Raw genomic sequence first — 16086 nt, 5'->3', positions numbered from 1 at the left:
TCGCCGATTCTGTTCATAACTTTTATGGACAGAATTTCTAGGCGCAGCCGAGGCGTAGAGGGGGTCCGGCTTGGTGGCCTCAGTATTGCATCTCTGCTTTTTGCTGATGATGTGGTTCTGTTGGCTTCATCAAGCCGTGAGCTCCAACTCTCACTGGAGCGGTTCGCAGCAGAGTGTGAAGCGGCTGGGATGAGAATCAGCACCTCCAAATCTGAGACCGTGGTCCTCGGTCGGAAAAGGGTGGCGTGCCCTCTCCGGGTCGGGGATGAGATCCTGCCCCAAGTGGAGGAGTTCAAGTATCTTGGGGTCTTGTTTACGAGTGAGGGAAGAATGGAACGGGAGATCGACAGGCGGATCGATGCGGCGTCTGCAGTGATCCTCCGGGATCTTGTTCTTTTGGTCATGACCGAAATGAGAGTTAGTTTAGAGAAATGAGTTTCCTCTGCAGGGTGTCCAGGCTCCCCCTTAAAGATAGGGTGAGAAGCTCGGTCATCCGGGAAGATCTCAGAGTAGAGCCGCTGCTCCTCCACATCGAGAGGAGCCAGATGAGGTGGCTGGGGCATCTGATTTGGATGCCTCCCGGACACCTCCCGGTGAGGTGTTCCGGGCACGACCCACCGGGAGGAGACCCCGGGAACGACGCGCCGGAGAGATTATGTCTCTCGGCTGGCCTGGGAACGCCTCGGGATCACTTCGGAAGAGGTGGAGGAAGTGGCTGGGGAGAGGGAAGTCTGGGCGCCCCTGCTAAAGCTACTGCCCCCGTGACCCGACCCTGATAAGCGGTAGAAAATGGATGGATGGATGGATATATATATATATTCTGAAAACTCCTAATACTACACCTCATGCATTCATTCTTCACAGAATGTGAGCACTAAAACATTGTTAAAAATAACAGCACAGTTTATTAGATAAGGTACAGTAGTCATGGATATAAAAAAAAAAAAAAAAACAATACTGCAATAAAAATGTGTTAGCTCAAGCAGTGAGTGGTCTGCTTGTAAAATGTAAAAAATTTAGTGGTAAAGCAGCAACAGTCTTATCCCAAAAATAAAAAAAGGTTTGTTTGGTTTTTTTCACACATTTTTCCCCCTATCAAGTCACAGCATCAACGCTCCAAACAAACCATAACAAAAATATTGCATCATTGCACATATTGAGACGATACTTGTACATTTGACTTTATAGTGTATTTGTAGATATACAAGTGTGTTGGTGGAGGGGATTTGAAGTCCCAGTTAGTGGTTCCGGACATGAAATGGCGTCGGTGGCTGCGTGCCGGCGTGTCATACGGGTGGCGAATAGTTGTAGTGGTTGGTGCGCTGCGTGCTGGGTTTGCGCTCCAGACGCTCGCCGTCGACCGCGTCCGTCCGCGTGCACGCCGGCTCGCCACGCTGCTTGAAGAAGTCCGAGACATATTTAACCTTAACAAGAAATAATAATACATTTTTAAAATAGTCAGTTATTTTTTTTCAGTGACACCACCACTTACTTTTCTGTCTTGAGTTGGGAGCAAAATTCTTTGTTAGGCGCTACGGTGGCAGCGAACTTCACAAGAAGCAGCAGTTTTTGCAGACAATGAACAATCCTTTTTTTCGTTGTTTTTAAATTACAGTACGAGATGGTGAACAATTCTTAAAACAAAAAAAAAGAGGCAGAATGTTTGCCTCAAGCCGTTTATTGCCACTACCAGTTGAAGTTTACTGGAAAACTAAACATAAAAAACAGAGAATTACACACAGTGTATTTAATCAAACTTTGACTTACAAAAGTCCGCTAACTTAATGGTAACACACAATGAAAATGCCACAGACGGGCTAGCAAAATTAGCGTGGCAGTGGTACTTAAAAAGCTTTAAACAACATATTTGAATCCAAGCGATAGCAACATGCGGAGACTGAACATATGACACAGACGTGTTCATTATCCTCTGCGAAAAGTGACAATATTACTGCAGCTTGGTTGCAAGTGTCTTCTGTGTTTCACCATCAAATCAACGTGGAGCGTCTGTATGTGTGTGTTAAGGCTCTTCCGTAGTTTCCGCATCGCGCGTCTGCAGACCACTTTGACTTACACGCTGACTGCAGACGCGCGCACGGCTCCATTCATCCGACATTTCAGGGTTCGACGCATGCACATCGCTTTGGGTTACCAGCGTGGTCATGGGACCAAAGAAACTCTTAAACAAGGGACCACTGTATTTTTTTCTACTAGGTGTCCGCGAGCCACTTTTGGGTCTTGGCCCACCAATTGAGAATCACTGGTGTAGTGTACTGCTGTACTCACAGTGAGAACCGCAATGAGCGCCCCCTGCAGGAGTCCCACCAGCACGTCGCTCCAGTGGTGCTTGTAGTCGGAGACGCGCGTGTAACCCACGTACAAGGAGAAGGCCACCAGGAAAAACTGGACGGTGGGACGCACCAGACGCGTCCACTTGCCTTGCATGCGGGCCTGAACGTACAGCTGAGCAGCATCGTCCAGTCAGCGTGTGTGTGTATTGCGCGCGTGTATTGCGCGCGTGTGGTGCAAACTCACCGACAGGAAGAGCATGCAGTACATGCCGAACGACGAGTGGCCCGAGTAGAAGGACAACCTGAGAAATGGGGTTGAAAGCGTACCGGGGTGTTTTATTATTGTATGCATTAGTCAGCTGTCAACATTGAGGTTGGGAGCGTGGCAGGCACAACATATTTCAGGTCTTTCAATTTACATTTACTTTTTTTTCCATCAGTATGGCAAAATCATAAACTGAAGTAACTGTACAGGATACAAAAAAAAAAAAAAGAAAAAAGTTTAAGCCACTTTTAATTCAGTCATGCTGTCAAGTACCACTAGAGGGAGCTCGTGTACCACTAGTGGTACTTGTACCACACTTAACCACTGATCTACGCTATCTGTTGAATTAATTCTCAAAAAATGAAAACATCAGTTATTTTCTGGAATTTTATTCGGGTGAATTTAAAAATGTTCACTTGAAATTCAGATTTTTTTAAAGCTCAAATTTAATACAAGATTATCATAAATAATTCTCAGTCTAGTTTTGTTTTTTATAAATTGTAGTTTTTTTTAATTTGCTTTCACGTTTGACTGTTCTGCATTTAAATGAAAAATGTCTTTTTTTCTTTATTTTTCATGAAATAGTAACATAAAAACATTTTTAATTTCATTTTTATTTTTTGATATAATTTTCTGGATTGAATTCTTATATTTAACTATAGCAACAACCTAGCACTCGTACAATTTCTGTTGTTGTTAAATTACATAAAAATTAAATGACACCTTTCTCTGCATAATCAAACATTGCTGAGATAATTTTGCATAAAATCAGCACCATCATTGTTTTCCCTCTTAGATACAGCCCTAATTCTCTTTTTTTTTGGATAATAATTTTGTTTTTTTTCTGGAACTTTCTCATCATAAATTCTTTTCACTTCACATTATGATTTTTTTTGGTAAATAACTTTAGTCTCAGTCTTGCCCAGTCTTTTTCTTTTTTTTTAATTTACAGCAATGTTTCTTGTGTTTTTTATTTGCTTTTACTGCTTGATAGTACTGCGCCTTTGTGCACTTTGAAAAGCACCGTCAAATCAAATGGGTTATCATTATAATTCTCATAAAACGTCCTTTTTTTTTTTTTCCTTTGGGACCCACCTGGACTCGGTGACGTTGCGCAAGCTGCCGGTGCAGTTGATGTGCAGCACATACCCGCTGCAGCTGGCGGGGGCGCACACAGCCAAGAAGTTGGGTCTGGGCCGTCCGATGGTGAACTTCGCCAGGTCGGTGAGCGACTGGCTGACGGCAGCCCCGAACAGGAAGGTGCCCACCACCTTGTAGAGCGCCGACAGGTACTGGTTGAACTGGGAGTTGGAGTGCAGACGCTTGGTATGCACCAGGTAGGCCTCGCCGGTTGTGATCTGAGCAGCGGAACCACACCGATAAGCAGGAGTCTCAAACTTGTTTTCATCACAGGCCATATCTTTTTTTTTTTTTTTTAAATTAATTTTTTTTACCAGCAGAATAACAAAAACACACGCAAGACAAATGATCACACAACGAGTAAGTCACCTATCTTATAGCCCCAGTGGCACGCAAAGGGGTGGCGGGCGGGTGGGTGCATCCAATCATCCAAACGGACTTTGGTGGCCATCATTGTGTGGAAGTGCCAAAAGGTGAGTTACTGTAAATGACTTCACACCGTTAGCGTAAAGTGCTAGCGCACGTATTTGTGTGCTTAAGATGTGTGACGTCACGTCAGTTTGTGCTAGCATGTTAGTTAGGCTATTATGCTAGCCGAGACTTGATAAATCGCATGTGAACCTTCACATGAGATTTATTTTTGTTTGTTTGTGTTGAATAATTGAACAACTGAATACAGCAGTTTATGTAACATGGGTTCACAATTGTGTACATTGTTAGCCTAATACCATAATTTAATTTGGAATTTTTCGTCATAATGCTGATAAAAATGACCAATGTGCTTGTTAATGACTATGTTTTGTTCTTAATGTCTGTGTAGATTCGCATTCATCCAGATGAGCGATCCGCAACCTTTTTTGCACCATGGAGCAGTTTATTTATTTTTTTTAGTTTTAGTTTTTCAAGCACATCAGGTTATAACGGTGGACCGCACCAATGTATAATTGCTAGTGGTGTAAGACTATGCCAAAAAATACGGGTTGGTACTTTCCTTCGGGCAGATTTAATGGCATTTAAAATTAAAATATCAACAGCTTAAATCTTTTCTTTTCGGAGAAGTTTGAAGATGTGTGAATCATTACACTATAAAACACAAAACATACCATTTGTTATTGCTTTGGCTCCATCGGAATAGCTCAGGAGAGGCTGGTAGTTTGTTGTAATTTTAAACATAAAGCTACTCCTGACTTCTGCTAACCAGAAGCTGAGCTGCACTGAGTTTGTTTATGGACTAGACATGTGGCTAGAGTGCGAAGCAGGTATACGTCTTGTATATTTTGACTAAATATGTTATACATGGGCGACACGGTGGACGACGGGTTAGAGCGTCAGCCTCACAGTTCTGAGGAACCGGGTTCAATCCCCGGTCCCGCCTGTGTGGAGTTTGCATGTTCTCCCCGTGCCTGCGTGGGTTTTCTCCGGGCCCTCCGGTTTCCTCCCACATCCCAAAAACATGCATTAATTGGAGACTCTAAATTGCCCGTAGGTGTGACTGTGAGTGCGAATGGTTGTTTGTTTGTTTGTATGTGCCCTGCGATTGGCTGGCAACCAGTTCAGGGTGTACCCCGCCTCCTGTCCGATGACAGCTGGGATAGGCCCCAGCACGTCCGCGACCCGCGTGAGGAGAAGCGGCTCAGAAAATGGATGGATGGATGTTATATGTTCTGTGCGGGAATCCTAATAATCACAAAATCATCACAAAATGGCTCCTGCATTTTGGTTATTCTCATTATTATCCCCTATAACTGCTTCATACAAAAAAGAGCAGTCTTTGTTCTGTGGTTTCTTTGTTTTCTGTACTGTTTTTGTGAGAGTGGCCTTATGCAAAAGTAATTTGGGCCCTCTTTACGCTCCACATATATTGAGGACCGACAATAGAAAGCGTTCACAGGCCATACAAAAGGGTGTGGAGGGCCGGACCTCGGAATACGGCCATCTACTCACAATGACTATGGAACTGGTGATGGTGACGGCGGCCATGGCTCCATGAGAGATGGTGTCTCTCCTGTAGGGGTAGTTGATGCTCTTGTCGTCGCAGTAGATGCCTCTCTGGTAGGGGCTGAACATCAGCGTCAGGATGGCTGAGGGCAGCGCCGCTGGGGGGGAGAAGATCACGACAGATTTGCAGATTTAGTTGCATTAAGGCACAGGTGTCAAACTGGTGGCCCGGGGGCCAGATCCGGCCCGCCACATCAAACAAATTAAGACTAAGACAAGTACCAAACAAGACCAGATCGGACTAGCCAAATATAATGCAAAATGGTTTAACTGTGGCTCGTCAGCCAACACGATACACCTCAAGTGTTTTTCAGTGCGAGTTCTGCGATGACACCTCGGGTCCATCCCAAGGGGAGGCTGCATGACGCAATGAGCCGCTGATCAGGAAACAGCTAAAACCACACAGTGAAAACAGTCAAGTCCGGCGCTCCAATGAAATGTGTCATCGGCGTCGCCATGGAGAAGTGGCCCGGGCTAGCCTTTGTGTCTGGTGGAGGCCGTCAACAGGTAGAAAAAGGTCAAATGACTACATGCTTTGTGACCAAAAGACTCCAAGTACAAGTAGAATTTAAGAGCAGAGGATATAATGCTGTCTCTTAAATCTGAGCTGAACAATAGTCCACAATTCAAATGACTTTTCCTGTTTTCCTGAACTCGTCCCTCCACTGCCAAAGCTAATACCAGGGAAGAATGGATGGTTTTCTTAAGCTTCGGTTTATGAAGAATGAGAGAGGCAGAGTTCTCAGTTAACACATTGCTTCCTTCCTCCAGAGTGTGGGACCGGCTCTCTGAAAGAGAACCAAATACACCTGGTGACCCGGTTTCAAAGAGGAGTCGTAGTTGCTGTGGTGAAAAACATGTCAATTCGTAATTTCCCTTATTCAAGTTAAGTTTAGATGAAAGGAAACCCCCACCCCTGGCTCAGAAATGTCACGTCCATTATTCCGACAGGTCCAGTGTGTGCTGCGCTCCCAGCTACTGTTTGCTCTGCAGGGTGCAAGCATAACATTTTGATAAGAGAGTGCTTGTGTGACACAAGTCTGCTGCCAGTGCGGCCACGCACTTGGCCGCAGTTGTGCAACGGCCGGCCGTCAAAACAAACGCGCCGCTAGCGCGGTAAACCACCATCCAGCTCGTTCCATGGCACAATCAGTGAAGAAGTGGACTCCTCTTCGTACTAGACATCCCAAAAACCTCTGGGATGGCAGCAGTGGTGGGAAGTAATTCAAACATTTACTTACTGTACTTACAGTATATAGTTTTTATCAGGTATCTCTGCTTTTTGAACTTTGAATCCCCTCATTCAAAACAGATAATCAATTGCGGTTAATATCTTGATTGATTAAGATGCAGCGTGCATTAACGACGATGACGTGACAGATTTAGAGGAGCAAGATATTCCCACCCTTTTGATCATTTTAAAAGAATTGAGTGATGTTGTCGGCTCTAAGAATGCTTTGTGCCAGCCAAAAACCACCAGCTTCTGATGTTCTGTCTAATCTGGAAGAAAATATATATATATATATATATATATATATATATATATATATATATATATATAGACAAGTGTACATATTCAGTTGTTATCATGAGCTAATTTAAGATCGTTTGTTAGTTTTGCAATTTTAGCAAAGCTATGGAAATACAGTACACTGAGCAAACAAATCCTGATGTGTTTGTATTATTTGGGTAAATTACTCCAAGTCCCCTCTTTACAAAGCTAAAATGCATACTCTGTAGGGTTTAAGTCTGGGGACAGTAGTAAAGTCATAATTACACCAAATATTTGTATGAAAAACACTTTTGGCCACAAATACAAGTGCAGCGCTAACTGAGCATACCTTCTTGTACCGCGTGACCACGTATTCTTACGCTGATGCACAAACTTAATTGCGCGTCGTTTGAACCTCCAAACCTCGTATGTCGGGTTCGTTGTAAACCGAGGACCCCCTATAGCTTCTGTACCTGGACGTTTTTACATTAAGTTTTTTTATTCGTGTCACCTTTTACAGAGAAAATGAAGAGGCTCTCGTGAAGACAGTTTCTCTAAGCCGAGATTTCAAAAGAAGCAAGGGAAAGGATTGTTTCAAACTTTCCCAATCCCCCACCGATTCCACTCTGGAAAAATAAACAAGATGGAATTTGGGATCAGACGCAAGTACAACTTCCTATTGACCCTCTCCACCAGCAGGAAGTGGAAAGTGTTCCTGTTATTCAGGGCCTCGATGATCAGCGTCCCGAGGATCAGCGAGGGTGGCAGAGATAGAGGCAGGTAAGCGTTTAGAGGTGAACGTTTTGTTTGAGGTCTGGGTGGGCAGACTCCGCACACACTTTGCTAGAGTTTGTTGCCTCGCGGCCATTCGCGACAGCTGCTGAGTCCACGCCACACTGGAGTGTTACAGCAGGAGCAACATTTCACCTCACTCACAGAATCTTTATGGAAAGAAAAGGACCCCCCCCCCCCCGCCCTTTTCTTTTTCATTTGATGTAAACAAGCCGATTTTAGCCACAGCTGCTTACGTTGCTAGCTTGTCTTATTTATTATAGCGTGCTGCAAAACAAAATGTTACTGGTCTGAAGTTTTTTTGGGGGGAATATTCAGTCAATTAGAAAACCGAGGTGATTTTTTTTTTTTTTTGTATGTGATGCATTATGTTTCTGTCAGTTTTAAAGGTCATTCTGGAAGACATTCTCAAACGAACGCAGGACAGCCTGTCTGGACCTGCTGCAAAAAATGTCAACGTGAGGGAAAGCTCGAGAAAAAAAAAAAGACCTCTAAGAATACTGAAATGAGAGAGACACGTACCCTGCAAAGTTGTATTGCACTTGCCATGGGATTTTTGTTTTTCATAAACAGGACACGACAGAAATTTAAAACGATGGGAGCTCTACAGCACACACACTTTCTCTTCAGTTTCTCACTTTCATTTTTGCATGGGATTGTGAGGCAGCAAGAGTCAATAGTTCCCACTTTTACTCTGACACGCATTTGGCAGATACTGAGAATGTGTGTATGTATGCGTGTGTATGAGTGACATTTAAACTTTTCCCCAAAATAGCACATAAATAACAATCTGCAGTGACAGTTAGCATCTGTCAAACACGAACTTGAAAAAGTAGCCTCAAGTATGGATAAACAGTAGTGTGCCAAAGTTTTACTTAAAGCCTTGTTTTATTTTAACCTAATGTTGCTCCAAAACACAAACTTATAAGGACCGTGGCATAGATTTCCCTCAAATATAACAGGAGAACACTGCTTCTTGAGAACGCCATAACTTATAAAATGAAAACTTGGACAGCACAACTGAACTTCTTTTCCCTTGACGTGATGCGCCGCGGCTTCAAGACGGAAGGGTAGCTGGCACGGTCGGGCGGCACAGAGCTGAGTGGGCGACGGCGCTCAAAACCCGGTGTACACCCAACTACTGCAACTTCTCCTCACCCCCATTCCGCATCGGTGCCACTTACACAGAACAAACGCTTGCGGATAAAAAGCAGAAAACTGGCAGCTTGTACAGGCTGTGTGAAAGGGGTTTGTTGCTGTCTCTACAGGAGGGCAACGGTCAAAGATGGAGGGGTAACACATAATGACAGGATGGACGTTTGACCTCTGAGGGGAAGGGGGCAAAATAAAACACACGGATTGAGAGTTTAGCTTCATTGTGGACATTCAGCACATTCCAACCCCATCTGTCCCCCGCACACAGGGACATGAAAACATGCACACAATTTTAGTGGGTGGGAGTTTTCTTATGATCGTTTCCACTACACGCACACACACACACACACACACACACACACACAGATGAAGTCATGACATGATCACATCTGTGACTTCATACAAAGTACAACCCCAATTCCTATGAAGTTGGGATGTTGGGTTAAACGGAAATAAAAACAGAATACAATGATTTGCAAATCATGTTCGACCTATATTTAATTGAATACACGACAAAGACAAGATATTTAATGTTCAAACTGATAAACTTGATTGTTTTTACCAAATAATCATTCACTTAGTATTATATGGCTGCATCACATTCCAAAAAAGCTGGGACAGGGTCATGTTTACCACTGTGTGACATCACCTTTTCTTTTATCAACATTCAATAAACGTTTGGGAACTGAGGACACTAATTGTTGAAGCTTTGTAGGTGGAATTCTTTCCCATTCTTGCTCGATGTCCAGCTTCAGCGGTTCAACTGTTCGGGGTCTCCGTTGTCGTATTTTACACTTCATAATGCGTCACACATTTTCAATGGGAGACAGGTCTGGACTGCGTGCAGGCCAGTCTAGTACCCGCACTCTTTTACTACGAAGCCACGCTTGTTGTAACACGTGCAGAATTGTTCCAAAAACAATTTGAAATGCGGACTCGTCGGACCACAGAACACTTTTCCACTTTGCATCAGTCCATCTTAGATGAGCTCGGGCCCAGAGAAGCCGGTGGCGTTTCTGGGTGTTGTTGATAAATGGCTTTTGCTTTGCATAGTAGAGTTTCAAGTTGCACTTACGGATGTAGCGCCGAACTGTATTTACTGACATTGGTTTTCTGAAGTGTTCCTGAGCCCACGTGCTGATATCCTTTACACATTGATGTTGGTTTTTGATGCAGTGCCGCTCACGGGTATTCAATGTTGGTTTTCGGCCTAGCCGCTTACATGCAGTGATTTCTCCAGATTCTCTGAACCTTTTGATGATATTATGGACCGTAGATGATGAAATCCCTAAATTCCTTGCAATTGTACATTGTCCTTAAACTGTTGGACTATTTTCTCACGCACTTGTTCACAAAGCGGTGAACCTCGCCCCACCTTTTCTTGTGAATGACTGAGCAATTCAGGGAAGCTCCTTTTCTACCCAATCATGGCACCCACCTGTTCCCAATAAGCCTGTTCACCTGTGCCATGTTCCAAACACGTGTTTGATGAGCATTGCGCAACTTTCTCAGTCTTTTTTGCCACCTGTCCCAGCTTTTTTGGAACGTGTTGCAGCCATAAAATTCTAAGTTCATGATTACTTGCTAAAAACAATAAGGTTTATCAGTTTGAACATTAAATATTTTGTCTTTGTCGTGTATTCAATTAAATATAGGTCGAACATGATTTGCAAATCAATGTATTCTGTTTTTATTTATGTTTAACCCAACGTCATAGGAATTGGTGTTGTACACCAAAACTACAGGCCGATCCCCACATTTTAACCTGACAGCACCCAAGATAGGACAGTCTGTCCACAAAATGGACGATCGGAGGGTTGACAGTGTGCAAAATACATCTTGTGGTTAAAAGGGGGGGGGGGGGGGGGGTGCAGAAAAAAAAGCCAGAGAATGGTTATCATCATTCCGACCTGTCAGTCATCAGCCCGTAGGGTGAAGAACAACCCAAGGTGTCCTTCTAAAGAGGTCCCAGCAAGTACAAGGCCGACGTGGCACCGATTGTTCATACGTACGAAGAAAAAGAAACACATCCAATTGAAGGCCTTGTATTCTCTCCATTGTCGACTTCATGAGACACTCCGAGATATGAAGGTTGTATGGTAGCAGGTGACTCGACGCACATCACAAAGAGCAACAGTTAGCAGATGGTAAACCATCTTTCAAAAAAACTAAGTCAGCTGAAGGTGAATGTCAAACTAAACATAAAACAAAGATGATGACACATTGTGTTTTTAAAACAACTACATACCGCCACTATCTTAATGCTAGCAAACAATGGGAAACACCATAGGCACACAGGCTAACAATTAGCATCTATGGGGTGGACCCTTTAAGCAATGGATATCTGATCACAAATGGTGGAGCAACGCATTTAGAAATATATTGTAACAGTACTTGCAGGCATATATTGTTTATCCTCTGCAAAGAACAACTAATATTGCTGCCGTACAGAAATGCGATAGGAGCCGACTCTCCATTACAGTTTATCTGTATGTCGGTCTTATACTGCCCCCAGGTGGCCAAGGCGCACAAACCAGAATGAGCAGGACAATGTGTGTATTGAAGGAGAAAGTGTGACAAAAATGGTTTAATTCTTTTTTTAATCTATTTAATTATTAGGGCTACAATGATATCTATATCTCAGGGTTCGGTTTTATCACGGTCTTCATCTCACGGTACGATTATTACTGTGATATCATGGGAAAGTTCACGGTATTGCAAGAAGACTCACGGTATTGCCGGAAGGCTCACGGTACACGTGTGGCAAATAGGCGAAAAGCAGGAGAAGTGAAAAACCTCTCTTTTTCTCGCGCTTCTTCTTCTTGACTCTTGCCCCGTCGTTCTCGATAGGTTTTAGTCATTTCTGTCTGTTTTCCTACAGGTTATTGTGAAAAATACATCTTCAAATCATATTTTACTTTGCAATTGTATCCCCCATCCAAGCAATGTTTACATTCATATACTCTACCTCCAAAACAGTATTATTACTGCCGCAATAATATATGCTCAATAACAAAACTGTCCATTGAGAAATTGTCTCTTCAATAATTTAACAGTATTTACTGTATTGGCATATGTTTTTTATTTATAACATTAGAATTTGGATACTGCCTACTAACAGTGATTTCTTTGCTTGAGTCCAAAAATTCAAGTCCAGTCAGTCTGCTAGCCAGAGTTTGAGCTACGCTGTTTGTTTACAGAGTAGACGTGCGGCTAGATTGTGAAGCAGTTCAACTTCCCGTCCCTTATCTATGTACAATATACTCAAAAACCTCACTACAAAAACCTCACCATTACACCCCTACCATTTGGCATTCATCAATAATTGACACAATTCTTTATCATCATTTAATGAATTCGTATCCCCATCCGTAACCCGCTGCTCATCGCTGCGTTTCAGCTTGGAGCCGCACAATCCGGACGGTCCTTTTCACTTTCTCATCGTCCTTTCTTCTATCTGTGACTATTCAGAGAGTGAAACCAGCTGTTCCGTTTTCAATCTCTTGAAACCTGAGCTTTGCACCAGCAGCGAGCCTAACGTGCTGATGGACTTGCAACAACCGTCTATTTTTACTCTTTTTTTCCAATCAGTAATCCTGAGTGGAAGGGTGTGGAGGCCTAAAGGTCATGAAGATTCTCAGTGGAGGTGGTCATAAAGTGGTGGACTGGAGAAACAAACATGAACATTTGGGGCAAAAATTATGTTTAAAAAATACTCAGAAGAATTACCTAGTTGTTCATGAAATTAATTCCCAGACGATAAGCATGTACAGTATACAGTGTACTGAGCGCACCCTTCGTCCTCAGATTTATTTTATAGCCGGAAAGGAATTGCGGAATCGTGCAAACTATTTTTAAAAACTCAAATCTTTCACAGTTCTACATAGTTTTATGAAATTAGCACACACAAGCTATAGTGTATTGGCACACCCTTCTCCCCTGTACATACACTTGCAATTTGTTTTAATTGCCAGTAAAGTACATTATGCTTCGTCATGGCATCACAGGCAAAATTTAAAAATATATATATATGACTAGTTATAAAAGCTAGGAACGCATTATATTGTTGTGGCACACCTCTCCCCTATACATCCCCTATACAAATGAACAATAATGCCAATAAAGTCATTGTGTTTAATCATGCAAAGTTGATCAAACTAGGGCTGCAACAACGAATCGATAAAAAAAGTGTGTGGTTGTGTCCGTTCGTTGTGTCACGCGATTATTACGTCAGTCAACATCAATGACGTCGACTCGGTTTTCATCACATAACAGTCGATGATAAAAAATAAAAAAATCTTTCGTCGTTCAATGCCTAGCACACAGCAGCTCGAATTACAGCAAACATTCCAACTTGAAGGCGCACAGTAGCTCCTGGTATCTTCTCACCACCTACACCGTGCTTTGACGACTATGTGACACCAACAACACCTTGGAGGAGTTGTGGTATCGTCGCTGGAGACCCTGGCAAGCTGCCACATGCCGTTTTGTTTACCGTACTGTACACACACACACACACACGTGAGTTTTTGTGGATTAGACTATAAATCAAGTTTGGTCACTCACGATGGCAATATGTCAGACTAAAGCCATACAAACTTAATAATAATAATAAATAATACCACTGCAATACCACTGAATCGCATCATTGGGCTACATCTTGTCAAATCAAGTTGTCAGGGGCAGCGGGACCGAAAAACGGATACAACCGTTACCATGGCGACATCAACGACAATGGATTGCAGCATCAATTTTTCAAAGAGAGTTTGAGGTAATGTTCACATACTTTTCATACAGCTCGTGAGCAGGCAACAGAACTTTATGTAGTTAGCTAGTACTGACTACAACTAAGTTGATGAGATATAGTAGTAAGAGTCGAGGTGCTAGTATTAATCAATTCATCGATTAAACGTTTAGAGACCTTGTTAACTTAAAATTGTCCAAATCCTCGGAATTTCAGCCTCTCAACAGTAAAAAATCTTGGAGGGTAAATAAAAAGTGTGGATATAAAATATCTACTGTAAAACAGTTCATGTTAATAACAATAATTCACTCACTTTGGAAACTATTTATAAATAATTTAATTAGATTTAATGAACTGATTTTTTTATTTTAAAAAAATCTGTGTACGAAATGGTTTATTTTATTAATATTTATATATACCATTAAGAATAAATCAATTAAACAATTATGGCATGAGATAAATGACAAAAAAACCCCACAAAAACAAAGAAAAAAAGACGCATATTATAGGACTCGAAAGAGCTCCTCGACTGCATTTTACTGACAAATGGTGATTAATGATGCTTCCAATGACAACAAAGGACTTGATCTTCATCTCTCCATCATAAATTTATGTTTTTTTTTGGGGGGGGGGGGGTTTATAGCAACACTGCAGCGTACGTGATCAAGTTTGTAAAACCTGCTCTCACTGGATACTTACAAAAACTGAGTTGGTGCATTATTACAAGTCTAACAAGATGAGACGTTAACAGTCCTAAAAAAATTTATGGCACTGTGTGTGTGTGTGTGTGTGTGTGTGTGTGTGTATATAACACAGACCCTGCAGCATTCTTTGTGTGTTGGGAAACACACACCGACTGTGGCCTGTTTGAACAAGATAGTCAGAGAACAATTTTCGGTGCTGGTGACTACAAATCTTTTTCATGTGTCGTGAGAGATCATCAGGTTTCCAACAGGAAATAATCCAAAATTGCAATTTATTTACTGCAAATCATGTCTCTTTGCCAGCGTCGTATAGTGACAGGCAGAACAATTACTGTTATTACACTGTCACCACGCATAATCATTATTGGAGTAAAATATTTTTGGGAGACATTGTGAGATTTTCTAATGTAAAATATGTATTTTAATTGGCTCAATGAAGGTAGGCATGTATCTACTAATACGTATTTTCCAGTCTAGTCTGCATGGTGCAACTTGTTGTGGGGTCTACGAAAAGATGATAAATGGATAAATCATATGCTTGTGTTGAGCAATCGCCGGCGCCACTTTGCCTCTTGTTTTAATAATTAAAAAAAAAACCTTTGTTTACAATCACATCACTTGAACAATAAAAGATAAATAACTAAATACAACTCACCGATGAAGACGCAGAGAACATCCACCACCAGCAGAATGACCTTCTTCCCTTGCTCCGTCATGTTTGGCCCCGATTTGTCGTCGTAAAAATAACCGCAAACTTGACGCTGAGCGGTGCCGCGTCTTCCGGCCGACCCCTCGGCGTACCTGCCGTGCTGCTGTGGAACTTCCAAAAGGTGGGCTGGTGGGCAGCGTGACGCGCCGGGCGTCAGTCAGGAGGAGCTAGGACTCGGGGAGGAGGCTTTGGCCAGCCTCCCTTCCACTACCACCTGGCGGAGGGAGCGGGTAGATACCGCCTCTCACGACACCCTCGTCATTTATTTGATGGTAAAAGGTCCTCCAGGTGAAGTAGACAGAAAAACGAATATTACACCTTTCTTGTCTTCGCGCTACCGTTCGTAAAAAATGGCTAGCTTGTTGTTAATTACGTATTCTATTGTTGTGTTCTCACCTCGACCTGGATAAATGTGCGCTACATCAAAGTTAAGGTACGAACACAAAAACAAGTTAAAAAAAAAACTATTTTACAAGAAATCCGGACAAAATTATTTTGAGAGAGGCGGCCATTTAGTTTTTTATTGTCTTCTTCGACCACAGGTGTGACGCCGTTGCCGTCGACGCAGTTGTGTGACGTCGTGACCCCTCACCTGTTTGTCGAGGCGCTGGCTACGTCATCGGGCGATGAAAAGGGTGCTTCCTTCGGAACATGAGAAAGGACAGCACTTGTTTCAAATGAATTCGACTTTTCCTAAAAAAATAAAATAAAATAAAAAGTCAGAAAAGTGACCTGAGCTGCAAAATATTTGCTTGATCATAAAATGAAATAAGTATATTTTAAAATAATTCACTGA

General features: G+C 42.5%; 1 protein-coding gene across 2 annotated transcripts; it reads right to left on the bottom strand.

Moving 5' to 3' along the window:
• Positions 1 to 178: 178 nt before the first annotated feature.
• On the bottom strand, positions 179 to 15846 carry LOC133412414 (phospholipid phosphatase 2-like). 2 transcript variants are annotated; one of them, XM_061695583.1, is made up of 6 exons: positions 15237 to 15846; positions 5641 to 5792; positions 3652 to 3914; positions 2536 to 2593; positions 2287 to 2463; positions 179 to 1394 (listed from the first exon to the last, which is right to left on the bottom strand). In XM_061695583.1, exons 1-6 carry the CDS (start codon positions 15295 to 15297, stop codon positions 1287 to 1289), a joined length of 819 nt encoding a protein of 272 aa, XP_061551567.1. In that variant the 5' UTR covers positions 15298 to 15846; the 3' UTR covers positions 179 to 1286. The 2 variants fall into 2 exon arrangements, with proteins under 2 accessions (XP_061551567.1, XP_061551566.1); XM_061695582.1 differs by having other exon boundaries at positions 181 to 1424.
• Positions 15847 to 16086: the final 240 nt, after the last annotated feature.

Source organism: Phycodurus eques, chromosome 14 (genome assembly GCF_024500275.1).
Source record: "Phycodurus eques isolate BA_2022a chromosome 14, UOR_Pequ_1.1, whole genome shotgun sequence".
Lineage (NCBI taxonomy): Eukaryota > Metazoa > Chordata > Actinopteri > Syngnathiformes > Syngnathidae > Phycodurus > Phycodurus eques.
The sequence above is the reverse complement of the archived record's forward strand: the minus strand, read 5'-3'. Positions and strand labels throughout refer to the sequence as shown.